This window comes from Lagopus muta, chromosome 3, assembly GCF_023343835.1.
Source record: "Lagopus muta isolate bLagMut1 chromosome 3, bLagMut1 primary, whole genome shotgun sequence".
Lineage (NCBI taxonomy): Eukaryota > Metazoa > Chordata > Aves > Galliformes > Phasianidae > Lagopus > Lagopus muta.
The window spans coordinates 20,144,740-20,166,130 of NC_064435.1; the positions used below are offsets into that span (position 1 = coordinate 20,144,740).

General features: G+C 42.8%; 2 protein-coding genes across 3 annotated transcripts; one reads left to right on the forward strand and one right to left on the reverse strand.

Moving 5' to 3' along the window:
* The first annotated feature begins 26 nt into the window (after nucleotides 1–26).
* Nucleotides 27–14,777, forward strand: SLC25A32 (solute carrier family 25 member 32). Its single transcript, XM_048939042.1, has 8 exons — nucleotides 27–258; nucleotides 3,297–3,447; nucleotides 4,585–4,670; nucleotides 5,736–5,896; nucleotides 11,156–11,269; nucleotides 11,836–11,981; nucleotides 13,021–13,158; nucleotides 13,487–14,777. Exons 1-7 carry the CDS (start codon nucleotides 84–86, stop codon nucleotides 13,154–13,156), a joined length of 969 nt encoding a protein of 322 aa, XP_048794999.1. The 5' UTR covers nucleotides 27–83; the 3' UTR covers nucleotides 13,157–13,158; nucleotides 13,487–14,777.
* Nucleotides 14,771–20,735, reverse strand: CTHRC1 (collagen triple helix repeat containing 1). 2 transcript variants are annotated; one of them, XM_048939043.1, is made up of 4 exons: nucleotides 20,563–20,735; nucleotides 18,310–18,531; nucleotides 17,277–17,493; nucleotides 14,771–16,670 (listed from the first exon to the last, which is right to left on the reverse strand). In XM_048939043.1, exons 1-4 carry the CDS (start codon nucleotides 20,668–20,670, stop codon nucleotides 16,528–16,530), a joined length of 690 nt encoding a protein of 229 aa, XP_048795000.1. In that variant the 5' UTR covers nucleotides 20,671–20,735; the 3' UTR covers nucleotides 14,771–16,527. The 2 variants fall into 2 exon arrangements, with proteins under 2 accessions (XP_048795000.1, XP_048795001.1); XM_048939044.1 differs by lacking the exon at nucleotides 20,563–20,735 and adding an exon at nucleotides 18,702–18,771.
* Nucleotides 20,736–21,391: the final 656 nt, after the last annotated feature.

The window sequence follows — 21,391 nt, forward strand, 5'->3', positions numbered from 1 at the left end:
GACCGGAAGAGCCGGGCCCGCAGCTCTCGGCGCGGTCTCGCGAGACGCGGAGCGGCTCGGCGCCGAGATCGCCGCCGGCGGGGATGAGCGCGGCGCCGGGTGCCCGGGGCCATGCGTGCGCCGTTGGGCCGCCGGCGTCGCCCGTGCGCTCCGTGCTGCGGCACGTGCAGCTGGAGAACCTGGCGGCCGGGCTCAGCGGCGGCGTCGTGTCCACGCTGGTGCTGCATCCGCTGGACCTGGTCAAGATCCGCTTCGCAGGTGAGGCCGGGCCGGCGGCTGTGAGATGCTGCGTTCCTACGGGCGGAGCGTTCGGCCCCATCAGAGCTGCCCGGGCTTCTCGCTGTCACGGCCGCGGGTGCAGCAGGACGGTCTATTGGTGGCGGGCGGCTCGTCCACGGTCCGCCCTCAGGCGCAGCGGTTACGTTGTAGTCTTGTGGGTAACGGGGTCGTGTTGCTAGGCAGAGAACTCTGCCTTGCTGGCTGTTCCTTATGGAAACAGCTCCTCGCCTGCATGGTGACACTACTCGCATTATTCCCCTCTGTAGAGATTTTGCCGTATCTTTGGGTTGGTATCTTATGTTCACTTGTGGTTGTTAAAAATGAAATACTGTACTGTGGAACATACAAACGCTGATGCAGTACATTCTAGAGTGAATTCCAGAAGCGGGCCCATCTCCCTGTCTAGCTCTGAAGCACAGGCCTGTAGCACAAAGCAGTGTGTTGGAGCAGCTCCCACGGAGGCAGCAGTGCTGACCACAGTGCCAGCTGAGGCTAAGCTGACAGACAGCAGCAGCTCACCCTCTGGAGTAACTGAGGGCACAGAGAGAATGAAGCCAGATCTTCTTAGAGGTGAATGGTGAGGGAACAGGGACTAGCTTGAGCATGGAGAATTCTAGTTTGTTATTAAGAAAAGTGATTTTTCACTATGGAAGTGATCCGATACTGGAAGAGGTTGCCCAGAGAGGCTGTAGTCTTTTCAGCCTTAGAAACATTCAAGAACTAACTGGCGTGCCCCAGCGAAAGCAGGTCTGTTTTGAAGAGAGTTGCATTAGATAACCTCTGGAGGCTCCTTCTAACCTAAATTAGTCTGTGCTTATTGTAATGCTATGATGGGGGAAAGTACTGAGATAATTGCAAGGTAATAAAGTTTTTGTCTGTAGCAAATGAGAATGATCTCAGATGTAACAATCACAGAAATGAAGGAAAAGAACCACTTACCTTTGGAAGGCCTCAAAGATCTCCAACAAGAGATGCTCTCACTTCCTCTGCCAACCCTTAAATGTGGTCTGGGAAGGGGTGGAGCCAGGATCCACCCCTTCTGGACATTCAGATGCATTGCATGCACCTGAGCTACCCTGGGTTGGCCCTTGCTGCCCACCAGGTGCTCACTGTTTCAAGGCATGACTTAGCATTTCCACTTCATGTTTATGTGACAGTTTGGGTTTTTTCCTGATGTCTGCTTGTTAGGTTTTGGTTGGACTCATGAAAACTATAAGATCTTAAGTCTGTGCCTTAATTAGAGTAGCTCCTGCATTGGTTGTTGATCGTTGGTAAAATAATTGATCAACAGACAGATTTGCAACGATGTCTTTGATTTCCTACTTGTTTAATGTGCTTATAAGCCTGATTTAATGGCAGCATGATTTAAAAAAAACAAATTGCAAAGGTCTTTCAGAAAGGTCCAGCACTACTCAGTCTGGGGGGGAAGAGCTTTTACATAGGTGACTCTAAAAGTAATACCCCCTGTTTATTTCCATGGAAACTACAACTGATGCAAAGAGCACAATAATAGTATTTGATGGAGGAAATTCTCAGCTACAGAACACGTTTTTCCAACATAATCACCACCATTATATGTGCATTTTCACCAATGATGATCTTGTATGACACCCTTGTAAAAATCTGCACCAGCACAGGTGATCCACTGTCACTGCTGTAACACACCACCCACCTCCCTACTGTGCTCACCTCCACTGCTTGGTTTCCGTAAGTGTTCAGAAAGCATTGATGAATATCAGCAGGTGCCATTTTTTTTCACCTGGAGGAATTCAGTGGTACATCTTTGCTTCATACACACTTTCATGTCACACACCACTCTGTCAGACTGCCCCTCTGCTGCCATCTGTCACATGGCAACAACATATAGCAGAGTATGGTTGGGAAGGTTCAACCTCTGCTGCTGTACCACCACCATCTGCTTCTGATGTCATGAGCCAACATAATCAAACAGGAGGAATTACTTTTGGAGCCCTCAGTTTGTGTTTTAGTTTTCAGCGATTGTCAACATACACAGACCTTGTCTCAGTACGCTCACAAAAAAAACATTTTGTGTGTGCTGAAGTCTGTCAAAATATACAGGAGGAATGAATGCAGTACTGAACAGAAAACATCTGAAATTAATGATTAATGTCTTGCTGGGGTATAGAAATGATGCTGACTGTAAGACTTCAATCTCAAGTAATATTTCAATCTAACTTTCTGCCTGTATGAGGAGTACAAGTGCCTGCAATTTACAGTCATCAGTAATCATCAAATTGCCTTGCTGTTGTGACAGCAGGAACTGTCCTTACTGCTGCAAGTTGTGTGAAATCTGTGTTCTAAACAAAACCTGTCAAGCAAAAGTTTGCATTGTCTTTGTCCTGTTGGCAGTGACATTTTATGAATATTTGGCCAATATTTGGTTATTAGGTAGAATTGTGTTTATTTGATGTTTTCCTGTGAATCAATACAATGAGAAAAGAAGAGCATAAGAATTTATGATGGAAGTAACCTTTGAGTGTTGGCAGAAACTAACTTTGGAATCAATAACACATGACCTATTGGAAATACCTGGGACTTTATAGAAGATTCACAAGAAGAAGATTTAACTTCAAGAATTCTTATTTAGGAGTTTCCCAAACTTGTAATAGGAACTTTTTCTCAAAGAGTCCATGCAAATCACTTGAGATATGATATGAAATTCTTGGGGTGCTAAGAAAAGGACAGAAAACTACAGGTCAAAGCAGCTGCTCTCCAAAAACGCCATCAGTGCAGTTAGGCTTCTCAGACTGATGAGAACTTTCCTCCTGCAGGGCTTAGAAGTTCTTTTTTCTTCCTTCTTTCACGTTCTCTTAGACTAGAATTACTGAAGCTGTAAACCCCACGTTGTTGCGTGCTTTTAAAATACAGCAGATGAATGAAGTATTTACGTTGGCTTGCAGCACTGTTTGGAGGCCGTGTGCTGTGGGCTGGCTTTTACACGGTTGAACCACTTGCTTCCTGCAATGTTTTTTCAGTGTAATTTCTTTCTTTCATAGTGAATGACGGATTGGAGCTGAGGCCAAAATACAATGGGATTCTCCACTGTATGACCACTGTCTGGAAGCGTGAAGGACTACGAGGCTTGTACCAAGGGGTAACTCCCAACATGGTGGGAGCAGGGGCTTCCTGGGGACTTTATTTTTTCTTGTAAGTAAAACTGCGTCAGATCCTACGCAATGTCATGTTCAGATACAAACAGCACCCTTTTAAACAGGTATAAAAATGGGCTAGATGGCTTAGAAACTTGCAGTCCTCTTTGTATGTCCAGGCCTTTGACTCATCGTTATGATTTGCTGTTTCATAACATGAGCAGTTGGAGTCAGAGACCTGTTACTTTATCAAGTACAGTGCATTCCCCTCAATGCTGTGAAAACACCAAGAACTTGAGAGATGTGACATCATTTGAACTTTAAAAGTTCAAACTGTGCTTAAAAGCACATGGAAAAAAAAAGAATCTGAATTGGTATGTTAATCAAAGAGCATGATAAAGTTCTTTACTAAAGCTGTATAGTCAACCGTTTGTTGTTTTTTTTTAATAATTTTGACAGTTTTTTCCATTGTTTTTGTTGATGTGCTTTGCTTATAAAATAAGCAAATTTCTCAAATATAAAATAAGCAAAGTTCTCAAATATTCGGTATTTTCTACTCCAGTAGTTAACTGATCTGATTGACTGCTGGTCACTATTAACTGAAACATTTTTGAATGGTTACTATTAACTGAAACATTTTTGAGAATGATTGTTTGGCATCCTTCTGCAAAGCTCACATGTCAGTTGCGTAGACTGAGCTATTGTTGGACTTCAGTCCTCAAGCTTCACTGTAAGCTCCTATCCACAGTTCAGCTCCTTCAATGCTGAGTGGCACTTTTCAAACCACAAATATTCAAATCAGACCAAGAGATGAAAGCTCAGTGCAATTAGAAAGTAAATAACTACCAGTGTTGGTTTTAATAAAAAGAAGAGTGTCTAGCCTAGTTTTTTTTAGAAGTTAATTCTTGAGACCAAGTAGCTGTTTCAAGATCTAGTCCCACTGATTCCTTCGGTAGTACTTGATCAATTTAAATATGTATTGCTATGGTTCAAATTGTTAATGAATTCTTCAGTTCATCAAGCAAACAATGATAGTTAGCTTAGAAATCCTTTCCAAGGTTATCTATCACCTAATGTTTTTCCTGATGGTAAGTTTTGCTTTGGTGGGTTTTTTATTTTTTTGTTAGTTTGGTTTGGCTTTGTTTTTTAGTTGGTTTTTTACCTTTACTAAAATATATCTTACAACTGTGAACAGTTACAATGCCATCAAAGCGTATAAGAAGGAAGGGAAGCTGGAGAGTCTCACTGCAACCGAACACCTGGTATCAGCTGCAGAAGCGGGTGAGTTAAATGCAAAAAAGATGAATGTTTTCTTCCGGCCTGTCCATATGCTGCTCTTTCTCTTTGTGTGTCAGTGCTGGTTTTACTCCAGGTGGCAAGTGTAAGTGTTTGAGTCCAAATGCTTATTGTCTATAAATGAATTAATGATGTCTAGAATGAATGGATAGTTAACTGTGGTCCTTTCAGTTTTGCTCAGAAGTAGCAGTTGTTAAGATACCTTCTGGTCTTGTTTTCATTATACCTAAAGCTTGAGGTTTTTTTCCGTATTTAGTACAACACTGAGTCTCTAAACATAACTATTTAAATTAGCTGTTATTAGATTGTTAACTCATTAAACATTAAATGCTTAGATCTGGAAAAGAGAAGGCTTATTGAAATTAGAAGTGAAATTGCCATAGATCTTTTGAAAATCTTTATGTAAGTTCTAGGTTTTCTTAGAAACTGTAAATCCAAAATAAAAGTACAATTTTACTCATCATGACTTTGAATACTTTGTTTCTAACATACTTGATGTGCATGCTTCTGTGTAGTCAATTTAGAAGATTTTTTTATTAGGATGCTAAGGCAGTCATTTACTGTTGAAATATACTGTTCAAATGTATATTGTATTTCAATAGTCTTTGTAGCTACAAGAAGTTGCTTGTATAAACATATCAATACAATTAAGTAAATTTCTCATGACTGAGCTGTCCATTGAATTTTGAATAATTGTATATATAAAGACAATAAGAAAGCCTAATGAAAATAGTGAGGTTTCCTATCTATTACAGATGGCACTACTGACTGTGGAACAGTGAAGCAAAAAAGAGCATATGCTGAGAATGTAAAAAAAAGCTATGTGCTCTATAGAAGTATTCTCTGCATGAGTAGTTCATACTTGGTATTGAGCTTTGAAGGCAGAGAGAGAAAACAACAGCGTGCCTAAACTTTGCCTCTTAGGAGTAATATGAGTACTCTTGAAGGATAAGTAGTTTTGTCATTGTAGAAGCCCGTGTTACATTGAACTGAACAAACTGGGACAAGCTTTGGCATGGGCAAAACAGTCTAACTTCCATCTGTTCTCAGGAGCCATGACTCTCTGCATTACGAACCCAATATGGGTAACGAAGACGCGACTTGTATTACAATACGACGCTGGTGTTGATCCCTCAAAGCGACAGTACGCAGGAATGTCTGATGCTCTTATAAAGATATACAGGACAGAGGGTATACGTGGCTTGTATAAGGTAATAACATTTAAGAAAACCTCAAGGATTGACTGGTACCAGTCAGTAGTGCTGTGACACTTGCACATATTTGTCTCAAAAAAACCTGCAAGTCATTTTTGTACTGGCTTATTTTTATTCTTAGTCAAAGCAAAGATTACAGGAAAGGCTTAATCTTAGGAGAAGCAATTACAGTGTTGAAAGGTAGGGAATCATTGAAGAATAGAGTGTAAGTTTTATGTCTAAGCCATCTTCTGAAAATACTGAAATGAGGGTAAACTACAAGCTCTTTGTAATTGCTTAGAGTCTTCTCATAACTAAGATTTGGATAAAGAGGGCAGCCATAGTCTAATCTATAGTGCTTCTAGTGCTTTCTTTCACTTCATCTCTTATCTTTGTCTTTCTGACATTTTGTACAATATAACATGACTAAAGTACTTGCTAATGTTTTGTCTACAATGGACACTTTCACAGCTGCTCATTTGCCCCCTAGTTATTTAGGTCTGTAATCTGTCATCTCAAGATGCATAAAATTTGCAGACTTCTGAATATGTTCTGCATATGTGTGGGGTTTTTGTTCCCTTTCATTTAGTGAAACAGATGGGAACTGGATTTGGATTTTTTTCCTCCTTCTTCCTTCAGGCCATTACATCAAGATGCATTCATCAGTCCCTGGAAGGTGTAAAGAAACCTATTTCAGTTCAGGCTGGCTTTTCTCTTGCAAGTAGTGCTATAGAACCAGAACACTATCTCTCAGGAATTGTCCTGATTGACTGGGCATCAACTTCTATTTGCAGTGAAAAATATAGGCTGAAGTTTTCAATCACCATGAGTTGCAGGAGATGTAATGCAGATGAATGTCTTCTTTTTCCTCATGACCTTATTTTTCAGGAAGAGTTCATTGTAACAGATAAGGAAAATGGCACTGCAAATTGGAAATAAAAATGATAATAAAATAAAAATGGAAATTCTTCAAATAGTTGCTTTCTGATGCGTTTGAAATCATTCTTTGGAAAACTAGTGTTGTCCTCCAGCAATTCCATGTGTTGCTCTCTGTTGTACTGCTGCTGGTCTGGGCAATTGTTGTTTGTCCTTTGTGGCAAAGCCTAGTAATGTAAAGCTGTACCAGTCTTGTAGTGATCAGTGCTGTCTGTTAGGTATTGTTTGTTTATTAAACTGTAGTTTAAGTGAAGTTGTGCTTCTTGAACTTTGCCTGGATTTGTAGAGAGATAAAAGCCTTTCTTTCACTGGTCATCCCAGTAATCTAGTCAGAGATCTTCCACACCCTCCATCCATAGGCTTTGTCCTCTGGCCTCCATCCCTGAGACAGCTGGGATCAGAGCTGCTCTGCTGCATCCAAGCTGGGAAAAAGAAAAAAATCCACCTTGGGGTGATGCAATTTGAAGATGCCTAATAGATCTGTTGGAGATCTGAGCTCTGAAAAGTACTTTGCTTCACAAAGTTGAATGTCATGCAGCCATCAGCACGTGTTGCTCTTCAAGTCTAAGGCACAAGAGATCAAACATTTTAAAACAGTCCTAAGACCTTAGGAGTTTGCACCTTGGGGAAAAACATAAAATATCCTTGAGCTCTGGATAAATTGCTTGCTTGCTGTCTGGTATAGGCTGACTACTGTAATGTCAGATGGTAATATTGTCCTTGGCCTCCATGCTTCTTTATTTGTGTTTTCAGTTTCATTCTTTTTCATTGGTGATGTAGAGGCAGCAGTTAGAGCAGAGCTTATAGAAAACAGTAACAAAAATGGGAAATGCAGGAAGTTTAAGGAGATTTAAAATGTAGTGTTGTATAATCAATGGATATCAAGACGTTACAATCACAATATAATCAAGAGAGTTAGGCAAAGTGGACAATGATAACAAAAGAGAATAAATGGGAAGCTTACCCTTACACTGGGCTCACCTACAAAACACCAGAAGAGATCCTTCCCCACTGGTAGCCAGCTCTTAAATAGGTCCAGGAGGGGTGCAGCCTGGCTCCACCCCTTCCGGCAGCACAGGTGAATTGCCTTCAGCTGTGCTCCTCTGGCTGACTCATGGCTCACCTCAGGTGATCAATCAGAGGTTCAGGCCGTGACTCAGCAGTTCCCATACAAGCGTCAAGACTGAGAATAATAATGCAGTGTGCTAAGAACAACCAAAGAAATCCTAGCAGTGCTATATGCTCATTACCAAGTGAAAATAGGATATACTGGACACTTCTGTTGGACAGTTTAACCTCTGGTAGACAATATTATATACTCTGAGGATAAAATATTTTTTCTAGTCCATTAATGTCTAAAACACTTCTCTATTTTGCCATTTTCTTCGCTTGCTATTTTCCTCCTTGCAAATGTGAAGTTTGTAAGCTAAGTGACTTACTATTTCTTTGTTTTTGCATATAGCAAAGTCCACTGCGATCTGATCATCTTGCATTTAAATGTAGTTCAGAGAGAAGAACTTTCCGTAAAAGATGCTATCATTCTTTGCCTTGAAAGAATCAAGATGGCATAAGGACATAATGGCATTCTTCCAGAATCTTTCTGCACAAGCTGTCAGAGCAGGGCAGTCTAGTACTGCTAGTCTTTGCTATGGAGACCCAACTGAAGATGGTGCTACACCGACTGCAAGGGGAATCTGCTACGTTTCCTCTAAACATATAGCAGAGGCTGCTCTGGCATGAGCTCTCACAAACACTTCAGGCAGTATCCTGAGTATTTCTTCACTTTGTCCCCTGCTTTTATCAAGAAGCACAGGCTTTGCTCTGTATGTTTGCCTAGGTTCTTTTTCTTTTTGGCGATGACATCTGAAATGCAAACCAACTGGATGCTTTTCTCTTGTTCTGGATCTTCCACACTTCTAGTTGTTTGAAGACATATTTTTTTAATCCATATGATTTATTGTTCAGAGTTAAATGCTTTACCATTTCCATGTCTGATAACATATTTGTGTCCATTCATCTAATCCTCCCAGATGGAATTCAAGCAGGACTTCTTTGAGCAAAGATTGATTCTCTGAAGCTCTCATGAAAAAACTCTTTTAAATATATGTTTTGACTATTAAAAATAATAAATATATTAAGAGATATGATTTTTTTAAATTATCTTCACTTTACAGTCATACTGTAGCTAAAAAATAAATGGCAAACTTTCAAAGAAAAAGAAGGTATTTGTGTGAAATTCCAGAAATAAGAAAATTGAGTAGGATTATCATTCCAAAACTTTCTTAGACATATTTAATTAATGAGAACAGATCAGTTTTGCCTTGAAACATTTTTCCCTAAATTAACTCAAATTCCTCCTTTTTTATGATCAATAGAACCATCTGTCAGTTCTTATTTTGCTGAGGGTGACTGGCAGACAGTTGTCTCACTTGTCCTTCCTCCTATTTTAATATTGGCCTGCCATTAAAGGTTCTTCAGTGTTTGAAAGTTTTCCCCATCACTTGGAAGACTTGGAGCATGCTGGTATTCATTTAGCAAATGTCATCAGTAGATACTCTAGGACTCTTGGGAGCAAGTTATTCAGATTTGCTGGCTTAAATTTAAGAGTTGAGCATTCTTAAGTGTTGTTTAACATTCTTCTCTTATTAGTGGGGAAAATTTTACCTAATTCCCCTATGATATACATCATTCTCATGCTTTCCAAGTAGAAAGCAATTATTTTCTCTGTCTTACAGCATTTTTACTGTAATAATGAGCATACAGTTAGGAAGATTTTCCCTGCTATCACTACAGCGTTTCATACTGTTCATGGCTCTGCTGACCCAGATGATTTTTTCTTTGGTAATTTCAGTAAGTTTGTTCTTTGTCTGTTCCTCACGTTACTTTTTTTTTTTTTTTAATTATTATTTATTACCAGTGAATTTTCTTTCTGATCCAGGTTTTCTGAAAACCAGAATTGTCCTTCCTCATCATGTTGTGGCCTTTAACTTCAATTCTATGAAGTTCTAATTCTAATTCTAATAAACAAAATTCTATGATTATGCTCACAGTTGACAAAATACAGATTTTTGGTTCAATTCCACATGTTCTCATTTGGGGAACTATTTTGTTTCTTTTTTTCCAATTTTTGTACATAGTGATATGAGACTTTTGTTAGCCCTCAATTCATTTCATTGGGTTGTGGTTCCTGACAGTTTATGACCATTGTTTTCTACTGTGAGAAGAAATTATTTCTCATCTATTAAATAGAAGCCCTAAAAATCAATACCTGAATGACTATAATATCTTGAAGAAATCTATAGCTTTCAGAGAGCTAATCTCTGAAGTGATAGAGGCTCTGTATGATTTTTATGCCTGCTGGTTTTGGTGTGTTTTAATTTTTCTTTAAGTTAGGGGTTTATGATTAATTTATCTTTTTGTCCTGGTACACAGTGGACATTCCAATGGACCAGGATTGCTTCCCTTCTCTTCCTCCAAGTTTAGTAATATGTTCATTTGTCTGCATTCAGTGTTCTTTGCTTGCAGTTTAATCTAATATAGAGATTTGTGTCCGGACATATATTTTATATTGCTCTATCTTTCCTAAGTGGGTCGTGGAAAGTAAGATAAAACTGTTCAACGTTAGCATTTTTTGAGAAGTTTTGGTTCTTTGAGTCCTTTTACCCACGTTTTGATCATTCATCCCATTATAAATTTTCCCTTTGCAACAGTTTTCAGCAAGCTTTTGGCTTGTATGAATCATTTCCAGTCAAGATGATTAATTCCCTATTTATTTGCATTTTTCCAACGTAAGGCCCAACTCTCCCAAAAGAGAATGCTTCTCAGAAGCAACTGTCAGCTCATTTTCAGCTGAGCTCCTCCTGCTCCTGAAGAAACTCATGCCTTCTACTTGGAGAGACACTTCCAACAGTACCTGCTTTCCACCTTCACTTCAACTTCTTTGAAGGCAAAGGTTTCTGTAGATTTCTGTGCTGTCCTCTTACTGTCCATTACTGCTCCTCAGAGGCAGGTAACATTTCCCCCTGCCTTAGGGAGAAGAAGGCTGAGGGGAGGCCCGATTTTTTTACGATTTGTGCTGGTGCTCTGTTAGGTGCAGTTCCCAGGCCACTTGTTTTGTTTGCTCATTAAGTAACTTACCTGTGTGTTACCTGGAGAAAAGTAACATTTATTACACTTTTGATGCCTGCCTTCAAGAATATCAACTGAGCACACCAACAGTTGTGCAATCTGTTTTTAATGGAATGGTCGACATTTGTATGTGCATAAAATGAACTCTGTCATGTTACGTACTTCTTTTGGATTGCTATTCAATCTTGTCTTAACCTTTTTTTTCTTCTTTAGGGATTCGTTCCTGGTCTGTTTGGAACTTCACATGGAGCACTTCAGTTCATGGCATATGAGGATTTGAAACAGAGATACAACAAGTACAGAAACAGAGTGTCAGATACAAAATTGGTAAAATTATTAATAATAAAATATGTTGTGGCATGGGAACAGGTAGAGATTTATTCCATTCAGTTAGATCATAGAACAGTCAAGTTTATAAAGTATCGATATGTTAATTGAAATGTGGAATATATGAAAATGATGATTTGTCACTTTGGGAACAAGCAACTGGTTAGTTCTGTATTTGTCTAGAGAAATCACCTTATTTTGGCAAGTGTCTAGAGAATTTTATGGAGAAGAATGGTTTCTGAACACCAATCGTAGGTAGCCTTTTTAAACAGTTGCCCATAGGACTAGATAGGAGCAAACTCAGTAAAGATTCTGCTGCTTTTGGAACACCTGACACACTTTTCTGTAAGTGTTTCGCTTGATAGGAGTGAGAAGGCAAAACATATTTTAGAATTGGTTACCTGAGCATTCTAAACAGTAAATATTGTCAATTTCTTAAATAAGTTTATTGTAAAGGGGAAAAAAATACTGTTTAGTTAATATATTTAAAAATCAAAGAAGATTTTGGAAAATTGTCTATTTTAAGCCCTGGTTAAGGAAAGCTTGTTCATTTTTGTTGGTTTTAGAACACTGCAGAATACATAACGATGGCAGCTGTATCCAAAATATTTGCTGTAACAGCAACGTATCCCTATCAAGTTGTACGGGCTCGTCTTCAAGATCAGCATAATAGATACTCTGGTGTGTTAGATGTGATCCGCAGGACTTGGAGGTAGGCATACAGAATTATAAGTTTGCACCTGGAAAAGTGAGCCTTCAGAATCACCATGCTTACTGCCTTCCATGCTGAATGGCTATCTCTATGAAGCCATTATGTGGAACATGCTACTAATAGCTATTAACTAAAAATGAAGAGGTATGTGATGGTCAGTGCTGGCTTGCAGACTTCTGTTTTTTGATCTGCCTCTTCATCATCTTCCCCAACAAATTTTGCTTACAGAGTAGCAAGGTTAAAAAACCAACATTGAGATGGCTGCTTTGTGGTTTGTAAAGTAGTTAAGTCTCATTAACTCATTATGAAATCAACAAACATGGCCTAGGTCACCAAGCAGAGCAGTATCTTGCATACCCAAGCATTTTCCAGGATCTCCTTTGACTGCTCATCATTCTGGGTGTACCAGAGCCCTGTGAAACTGGAAAAAAGTGAGCTGAAATGAGAAGTCTTGGAAACACTCTAACACCCCTAACAGTGAATACTGTGGTTCAAAATGGGAGAAGCTGAATTCTCATGTACTGGCCAGTGGATTCAAAATGCTGGAGGAGGTGCTTTATTTCTCTAAAAATGAGTGCTGACTTTAGCAGCTGACTTAACTTAGTTGTGTTCTCCCTCAGCTCCCTTGCTGTTAAATGACTCAAAACCATAAAGCCCTTCAGCCCTGTTGGCTTCAGGGAGCTTAAATTTTTTTGGAAGTGCAGAAATTTAAAGTTATTTTAACTACTTCTTGTGGTATGAAGAAAGATAGTATAGCATCCTATTTAAAGAATTCATTTTAAAAAAGACAAAACAACAACAGAATCACCACCCAAACCCTAAGCTGAACAACTCATCTACAGAACATTATTGTATGTTCAGAAAAGAAAGTGAGATTTGATATAATGATCCTTTAAGCACTTCATAAGAAACTGTTCTGAAATTGTTATTCTTACCCTGAAGTACATCTCCCTCAGTGAGAGAAAAACACCAGGCTTTGTTTTATGTCTGATTTTTATTTAAAATATATTAAAGTAAATGCTTTTTTCTGTCTTTAAAGGAAAGAAGGAATCCATGGATTTTACAAAGGAATTGTCCCCAATGTGATCAGAGTGACTCCTGCGTGCTGCATTACCTTCGTAGTTTATGAAAATGTGTCAGGTTTTCTACTTGGTTTTAGAAAAGAAAATAACTAAAGGTAAAAGTTTCTATTCATAAAAAATATATCAACATATCTTTATTTTTTTATATTTATGATCTGGAAGATAATTACTTCAGCAGCTTTTTTTGACACTGTGAATTGATCTGGTATTTTGAGGAAAGAATTGTGAGATAGTGAAACCCTGCCTACATCCCCTCTGCTGAGGGTGCCTGTGTTGCTGCATTCCTCTCCCTCTGAATCAGCAGCGTCTGCTCAAAACAGATGTCTGCAACTGTGAAGTAGCACTGTGCCTGGCTGAAGGCAGATGTGCAGCATTTCACCTCATCCTGGCCTGCCTGGAATAACGGACTAATCTGCTTGACAGGTCTCAAGATAACAATTGGTCAGATTGTACTACAGAAAACTTCATATAAAAGCAATTCCTGCATCTGAAGCATCTGAACTCTCTTAAGTCTTTATCTGAGTCTCATGAAGAAAATTTGTATGTAACTGCTTACAACAGTGTCTACAGAATCCATTTCTGTTACTTGGGAGATTTTAGGTTATGGAGTGCTCCATGTTCCATCGCTCATCCGACACAAAAAATGCAGCCTCAGTGGGGTGCAATTTGGAAACTCAGATTGCTTTGTAAAATGGTCAGCCATCCATTCCTGGTTTGCAGTAATTGCAAATTGAAATCCACTTCTTGTCTCATACCAAGACAGAGTTGCAGTGTGGTTTTTGGCTTGTTTTTAACACCAGACCAAAGTCTGTTGTGCACATTGTTGGCAACTTAGTTCATTTGATTTCTCATCGCCCCACCCTCCTCAGCCACAGCTCCAGGACTGGTACATCTGACTAAATGCTCCTTATTTGAAAGGAGGCTTACTTAAAAAAAAAATAATAATAATCCAAATAATTCACTAGTGATGCAGTTTTAAAGCAACTCTAACAAAGACTGGTCTTTGGAAAAAAAAAATCTATAGGTTTTCTAAAAACTTTGTGCACAGGGCTTTCTTAAAAAACATCTTCTGATTTAGTCTCAGAAGTGACTAAGACTATTGCTATACAGCAGTAAGCTGAATTGCAGTATGTTTCAGCATGGTTGAATAATAATGTTTATTTTTATTCCAATAATTGCTGACAGAGAGAGGTGTTTTTTGGAGACTTGGGTTTATCTGTTGTAGTTCATTATTGAGGAAGTAATTTACTGAGCATAACATTTGCCTTCTACTGTGAGTATGAAGGAGTATCAGATATTATCAACTGAGAAGGAAAGAAGGTAGGAAACATTTTCAATAGTTGAGGGGGAATAATGAGTTTTATATGAAGCAGAGAATATTTTCATCTAGCTAAAAATCTCAATAACCACTTAGAGAAGTTGTTTTACAGAAAACTAACCCAGAGCAGAAATAAGACTTGTTTTTTAATTAAAAAGAGTTGGTTTTACTCTAGTTAAATTTGAAAGTCTCCCAAAACCTGCTCGGTATTTTGAATCTCAGTTCAGCAACCTGGTTGCTTGTTTCTGTTGATACTATTGCCATGCCTTGGGTGTTTGTTTGTTTGTTTTTTAGTAACACAGCTCCTCTTCCCCAGTCCCATCCTCTCTGCTGTTACAGTTGATAATACATTGTTATCTCATCTGAGAAAGCTGACTGGCTATTTTTAAATTATTATTATTAAAGCTTCCATTGACATTTAGATGAAAATCAAAATTTACCAGAAGTTTACTGTGCAAATTAACAAAGTCTTAATAGCTACTACTTTCTTTTGCCTTTGGAAAGCTTTTACATGGGTTTCTGTGTTTTCTAGTATGCAGGGTCCAAAATATATAGTGAATAAACCATAAAAAAGTAATAAAAGAAGTCACGCACTTACTTCCCTGGAGTGTTCCAGACCTGAACGGGACTTGAGATGCAGGGTAAGCATAAAGACAGGTCACTAGGACATACACAGTTGGCTACTGACTGCTGACTAACGTGCAGTAAATTCACACCACTGAGCCCATAGTGTCTTAGCTCATACTATCTTCCCAACCAATGAAACAGTAACAGTTCTCCAGAGACAAAGAGCAGCTGAGCAAGGTGCTGGCCTGCAGTAGCATCACACGTAAGCTCATGGTGAGGAAAACCTGAATGCTCTCTTACCTGCAGGTGTGTTCCTCTTTTAAAGGTGCAGTTGAACTAACAATTTAAGACATGGCTGGGGAAAGTTTTATAACCTGTTTAGAAGAAAAGCTAGGATTTAGTATCAAATAGCTAAAATAAATCCATCTCTCAGATTTAATGCTTTTCCATTTAATTTCTGGACAAGGTATATTTCTGCATGTTATACATGCTTTTTGTTTTTCTTATTGCATTTATGTGAAATTTATTTTGTAATGTAAACACAATTATATTTTCCCTTTAGAATCTGCACTTTTTGATGGTTTGAGTATATCACTTACTGTGTTGGGAAGAGAATCCTTAAAGCACTGCTGCTTAATGCTGCACTAACTCCAAGGCACACCATGGTCAGTGCTGCCACTCCTCATTTCTTCTCCACTTTGGAGGCTGCAGTCAAATGTCTGCAACATCATTCTTTCAGCTGAGCAGTCCACTTTAGGAAAGCCAAGGCATTTCAGCCTGCCTTACTTCTGTAGCTTCCAAACCACTTCACATATCCAGCTTTCACACCAAAGTGATTGTGTATATCTGACAGGCTAAACTCAGGAGAACTATTTGTTGGGGAAATGAAACCTGAGTTTTGGAACTGTAAAAATACTCTGGTTTTTTTTCATAGATGATTAATAGATATTTGCACTGAAATCTGGTCTCTCAAGTGCAGGAGGGAAGTAAAGCTTGGATAGTCTGTTTTTACTTAGTTGTTCAGAACATATTTAACGCTTACCGATCGTCAGCAAGGTTCCAGTTAAGTCACAGGAGGTTGCTGGGAGACATAAGACTTTAACAGCAGAGTATCCATTTCCACATTGTTTCACAGGAGCAGATGTTATGTGTGTACATTTCAAAGACTAACGCCAAGACCTGTACTTATGTACAACTCTGAAGTCTTGTAAAACAAGTGTGTACCACAGTGCTGTGTCAAATACCTTAAAGTTTGCTGACCAATAAAATACCTTGGATGTTATTTTTATGGAAAAGTCTTCTTTATTTGATACAAAAAAATTACACTTAACTCTTAAAAATTGTGGTGGTATATCTTCATATATCAAAAAGGGATATTAAACGTTAATGAAGTTGGTTCTTATATTCTAAAATGATTATTACTAAAAGCCTCTGCAATGTGCAAAAAAAAAAAAAGTTAGACAAACACTACAAGTGCAGAGTTTGGTGCCTTTTAGACAAAAACCTGCATCCAACTCTAAATAAGTTTTGTAGAAAATTGTACAAAATAAAAATAGGGATTATAAAAAGGGAGGGAGACTTATTTCGGCAGTTCTTCAATGATGATACGGGAGACTGAATTCCATCCAGTAGAAGCATCTCCCCTGGGGTAGTCAGAGCAAGTCCCGACCCAAATGGCCACGTCCACCAAGCCGGCGTTGATCCCTTCACACAGACCTTCCACTGGTGAGACACAGATGCCACGTCACCATGGCAGACACAAACACTTCTGGACACAAGTACTTCACAAAAGTTCATTGCAAGCCCGTGCTATGTAATTAGATCTAAATAACATTTTTTGGAGAAAGAAAATTCTAAAAAATTAGATTTCATGCAGTCATTATACACTATAGGAAGCAAAATGGCTTTTTGCAGCTGGGCACTTGCTTCACAATACCTTAGCTATTTCTGAGAGCAAAATACAGCTTAAACCACTGATGTGATGATGGAAAGTATTCGTAACCATAAGCCTGCTAAAGTAATGCAACACTTGGTTTTATAAATACTTCTCGGAGTGTATCAACCAGCAGAAAGTATCAGCATTTCTAAAGTAAGCACCGTGAAAAATAAGACAGTTTAAAAGTACTGATTAATAAATAATTCTAATACTGTTACTCTTTATAGTCAGTTGTGACAAACAGAGTAAGAGAAGCTGGTGTTAACAGGCCGCTCTTCTGCCTCTTCTTGGCGTCCTTTGGCTTCCTACAGCAGACATGCACTGTGCATTCAGTACCAGGGTCTGCTACCAGCCTCTCACCCATTCTGTTCATGCAGCGTTGGCACACATACCTGAGGAGGTTCGGTGTATGTTGATAGTAGAATTCAGCTCTGGACTGCCTTGATCTAAATATATTATGGCTTCAATGGGAAGTGGCCCGGCGCATTCTGCTCCATTGAAAGTGAAGTACCAGCGCTGACAACAGGCGCTTCGGCACTTCAGCCGCAGCGATCCACTGAACAGGACTCTGAGAGCACTGTTGGAGCGCATCTTTGTGAACGTACATTCCTAGGAGGGACAAAAACATTTTGGTAGCAAACTCTGACCTTGAACCTACTCCCTGCAATCGCTTTCAGAATGTTTTAGTTCCTTTTGTCTGTGGAAAAAAAAAATAAGTCTGAAAAATACTCTGTGATGCAAAGATGCAAATCAGAAACTGCACCTCATAGCTGATAATGGAGAAAGAGGATCATGAGAATTCTTAATTTTATTTGGGTAATACCTGTAGGTAAGTTGGTAACAGTGTCACCTTCTGGGGGCATAGGTAAGGGAATATGAGCTGTCTGAAAGCTGCACTCAAGTTCTTGTATGAGTGGACAGTACAGTTTCTGTCTGTGATGCCACAACAACTGGATTTCATAATGCTCACAAGATTTGTCTTGGTTAAAAAAATTAAAAAAGGACTAATGGAGCTACTTAAACCCAGATTAAAACTTTAAAGAAATAGTTTCAGGTTTTAAGAGCGTGCTAGTCTGTCTTCAGAACGCTGAATCTCTCTTACGACTGCAGAGGTGAAAATGTTCCCCGCCCCGGGCAGACGGAGGTGCTTGACAGGGCTCCTTTCAGCCCTGCAGTCACAGGCCTAACCCTACAGACACCACAGCCCCTTCATTCTTTTGGAATGCTACTACAGAAACTGACAAGTGGGCACATCGCTGCTGAACACAGCTGAGATGGACCTGAAGCAAAGAACCTGAGGAGTCCACCCTCACATTTCAACAAAAGGCTGCAACAGGAAACATCCCAGGAGCAGCATGGCATTTATGTTACCCTGCCACAATTCCAAACCTTAAAGCTTCCGCGGTATTGCTGGAGCCAGCTTACCGCTATTTTCCCCAGGTCTATGCCGTAGTTCAGTGCACTCCACGAGCACTGCTTGAAGTTGGGCGTCCAGGACTCCTCAATGCTCTCCCGCAGGCACTCGCCCTTTTCTCCCTTGGGCCCGTCCCGCCCCGGGATTCCCGGTGTCCCCGGGATCCCGTTGGTTCCAGGGTTCCCGTCCCGTCCAGGGACACCGCTGGGGCCCTGCAGGCAGACGCCGTTGTACTGAAAAAGAGGGCAGAGCTTGCTGAGCAGCCAAGCAAAAAGCAAACAACAAAAGTACAAAAGAAACCCCGCTGTGATAGAATCACAGAATGTCTCAAAAGTAGGCAGGGACCCAGAAGGATCATTGAGTCCAACTCCCAGCTCCACACAGGCCCACCCCAAATCCAAACCGGGTGTCTGAAACGCTCCCTGAACTCCGGCATGGGGCCGTGCCCACTGTCCTCCACTGCCCCGTGCAGCCCGTTCCGTGCCCGCCGCCCTCCGCTGCAGCCCCTGTCCCTGACCGCCACCCGCCCCTCCCCTGACGCAGCTCCATGCCGTTCCCTCGGGCCCTGTCGCTGTCACACGGAGCAGAGCTCAGCGCTGCCCCTCCGCTCCCTGTGAGGAGCTGCAGCCGCCATCGGGCCTCCCCTCAGCTCCTCTGCTCCGGGCTGCACAAACACAGCGGCCTCAGCGCTCCTCGTACATCTTGCCCTCCAGACCCATCCCCATCTCTGTAGCCCTCCTTTGGACACTCTGATAGTTTTATCAGTGCAGGCAGTGCCCAAACCTGCACACAGTGCACAAGGTGATGCCACAGAGAGCACAGTAAGCTAATGGCTTACTTCCAGATGACTGAGAAAATAGTTCCAGAAGAAATAGACCGGCAAGAAATGGTGCTATGCTGCCCCTGATTCCCATCCATCCCGTTCACCCCCATTCCAAAAGCAGTGCTCGTGTCACTGCCGGCCCCACACTGACAGCTGTCCCCATGGCCTGGGAACCTCTTTATTTAGGGGCTTTTGATTTTGTCCTGCACTTAGGTGCAAGACCAGCATGGCCACAGAGGGCTTGGCAGCAGCACAACAACACCTTTTCACAAAGCAAATTCTCAGCTACTTTTCAACACAGCACCACCACTCGCTGTGCATTTTCACCTGCAGCGAACAAGAGCCTGCATGCTGTGCTTGTAAACACCTGCACCAGCAGAGGTGACCCACTGCCACACATCAGCCACCACCTCGCCGTGCTCACATCCACCCCTTGGACCCCAGAAACATTCAGCAAGTACTGATGAATGCCAGTGAGTGCTGTTTTTCCACATGGAGGAAATGGAGGAACTCAGTGACACACCTTTGCTTCATACACACTTTCATGTCAGACCAGTCACACAGCAGTGACACGTAACGGGATACTGACAGGAAGGTTCAGCCTCTACTGCCGTAGCACAACATCCACCTCCGACGCCGTGGAGGCATTACTTGCGGATCAAAACGCCGCCAAGGCTTCCCTGATCCCACAGCACGGCCTGGCCGCGTCGCCGCAGCCTCCCTCCGCGCATTTGCCCGCAGCCCCGCTTCACGCGGCACGGAGAGCCGCCAAAGCGCCGCAGCGCCGGGCCGAATCGCGCCGTGCGGCCGCCAGGGGTCAGGGCCGGGCCGGGCCGCGGCAGCAGCTGTCAGCGCGGTGCCTCGCTCCCCTGCAGGAGCCGCGCCGCTCCGCCTGCGGGACCCGTCCGCCGCTGAGCGTTCTGCGGCGGCCCGGCTCCGCACGCCGTTCCGCTCCCGCGGTGAAAAACGAAGCGCTGTGCGGCAGGTTAGCACAACGGTGCTCCGCGCGCTGCCCAGTGCCGCCCGGGGGGTCCGAACGGAACGCGGTTCCTGCCGGCGGTGAGCGGTAGCCCCGCGGCTCCCGGCGGCGGCCCCACGTCAGCGTCCCGCATTCCGAGGACCGGAAAATCCCCCTCCTCCATTCTGCCCCTGGGGTGGGGCGGGCCCGGCGCTCAGGTGTCCGGTTGCAGCGGAGCCGCGGTGGGGTTGGAAGCCGAGACGGCGGACGCGGAGCGATGCGGCGATGCCGCTGCGAGGGGGCGGCCCTCCGCTCCTTTCTCCGCTCGCAGCTGGCCGTGGGTTCAGCGCTCCAGCCCTCGAGTAACGGAGCGGCTGAGGGACCCCCGAGCCTCCCCAGCCCCCCACTCCCCCGCCGCGGCTCCGCCCGGACGGCCGCCGGCCGAGCAGAGCGGCTCCGCGCCCGCCGCCCCGCTCCGCTCACCGCTTCCAGCACCTCCCGCGGCCGCGCCGCTCGCTGTTTGCCCCGCGGGCTGTCGGCGAGGCCCGAGCCCAGCAGCAGCGCCAGGAGCAGCAGCGGGGCGCGGCGCATGGCGGGGCCCGGCCGTGACTCTCCGCCGCCGGCGATGAATGAGGCTTTCACGGCCCCGAGCCCCGCTCCCTCCCCCGGGGCCGGCACGTTCCACCCGCAGCCGGGCGGGGGCGGCGCCGGCCCCGGCAGCCATTGGCACGGGCCGGGGGCTCCCGCCCCCCGGTGCTGTGCGCGGGTACCCGGCTCTCACGGCCCGCACTGTGTCACCGGCGGCGTGCCCGTAAAGCGGCCGTGCGGCGTGGTAAATACCTCGCTAGGGAGGCTGTTACGCCCGTCTGTGCGCGTTTCCCCACCTGGGTTTGATAACCGTGAGAGTTTGAGCCTGGCTAGAAGCTTTCAAATCCCACATCCCGACTTTTCCTGTAAAGGAACGTTCTACAAAGAGCAGCGGGACGTCTGCTCTGAGTTCCTTGTGCTGAGCCAACTTGTGATGTGTTACTGCCTGGAAACAAAGATGGTCACAGAGATGAAGAGGGGCCTGGAGCGTCTCCCATATGAAAGGCTGAGAGCTCCGGGGCTGTTCAATTTGGAGGAGGGAAGGCTGAGAGGGGATCGCATCAATGTTTATAAATACCTAAAGGGGAGTCAAATGGACAGAACAAGGGACAACGGCAGAAACCACAATGCGGGATGTTCCTTACAAACACAAGGAAGAACTTCTTTACTGAGGGTGACAGAGCACCAGAGCAGGCTGCACACAGAGGCTGCGGACTCTCCTGCT

Coding starts and splice junctions, on each gene's coding strand:
- SLC25A32 (XM_048939042.1), top strand. CDS start 84: ATGAGCGCGGCGCCGGGTGCCCGGGGCCATGCGTGCGCCGTTGGGCCG. Junction 259..3,296: donor GGTCAAGATCCGCTTCGCAG/GTGAGGCCGGGC, acceptor TTTCTTTCATAG/TGAATGACGGATTGGAGCTG. Junction 11,982..13,020: donor GTGATCCGCAGGACTTGGAG/GTAGGCATACAG, acceptor CTGTCTTTAAAG/GAAAGAAGGAATCCATGGAT.
- CTHRC1 (XM_048939043.1), bottom strand. CDS start 20,670: ATGCGCCGCGCCCCGCTGCTGCTCCTGGCGCTGCTGCTGGGCTCGGGC. Junction 18,532..20,562: donor CGCGGGAGGTGCTGGAAGCG/GTGAGCGGAGCG, acceptor CCTCTTTTTCAG/TACAACGGCGTCTGCCTGCA. Junction 16,671..17,276: donor CATACACCGAACCTCCTCAG/GTATGTGTGCCA, acceptor GTGTCTCACCAG/TGGAAGGTCTGTGTGAAGGG.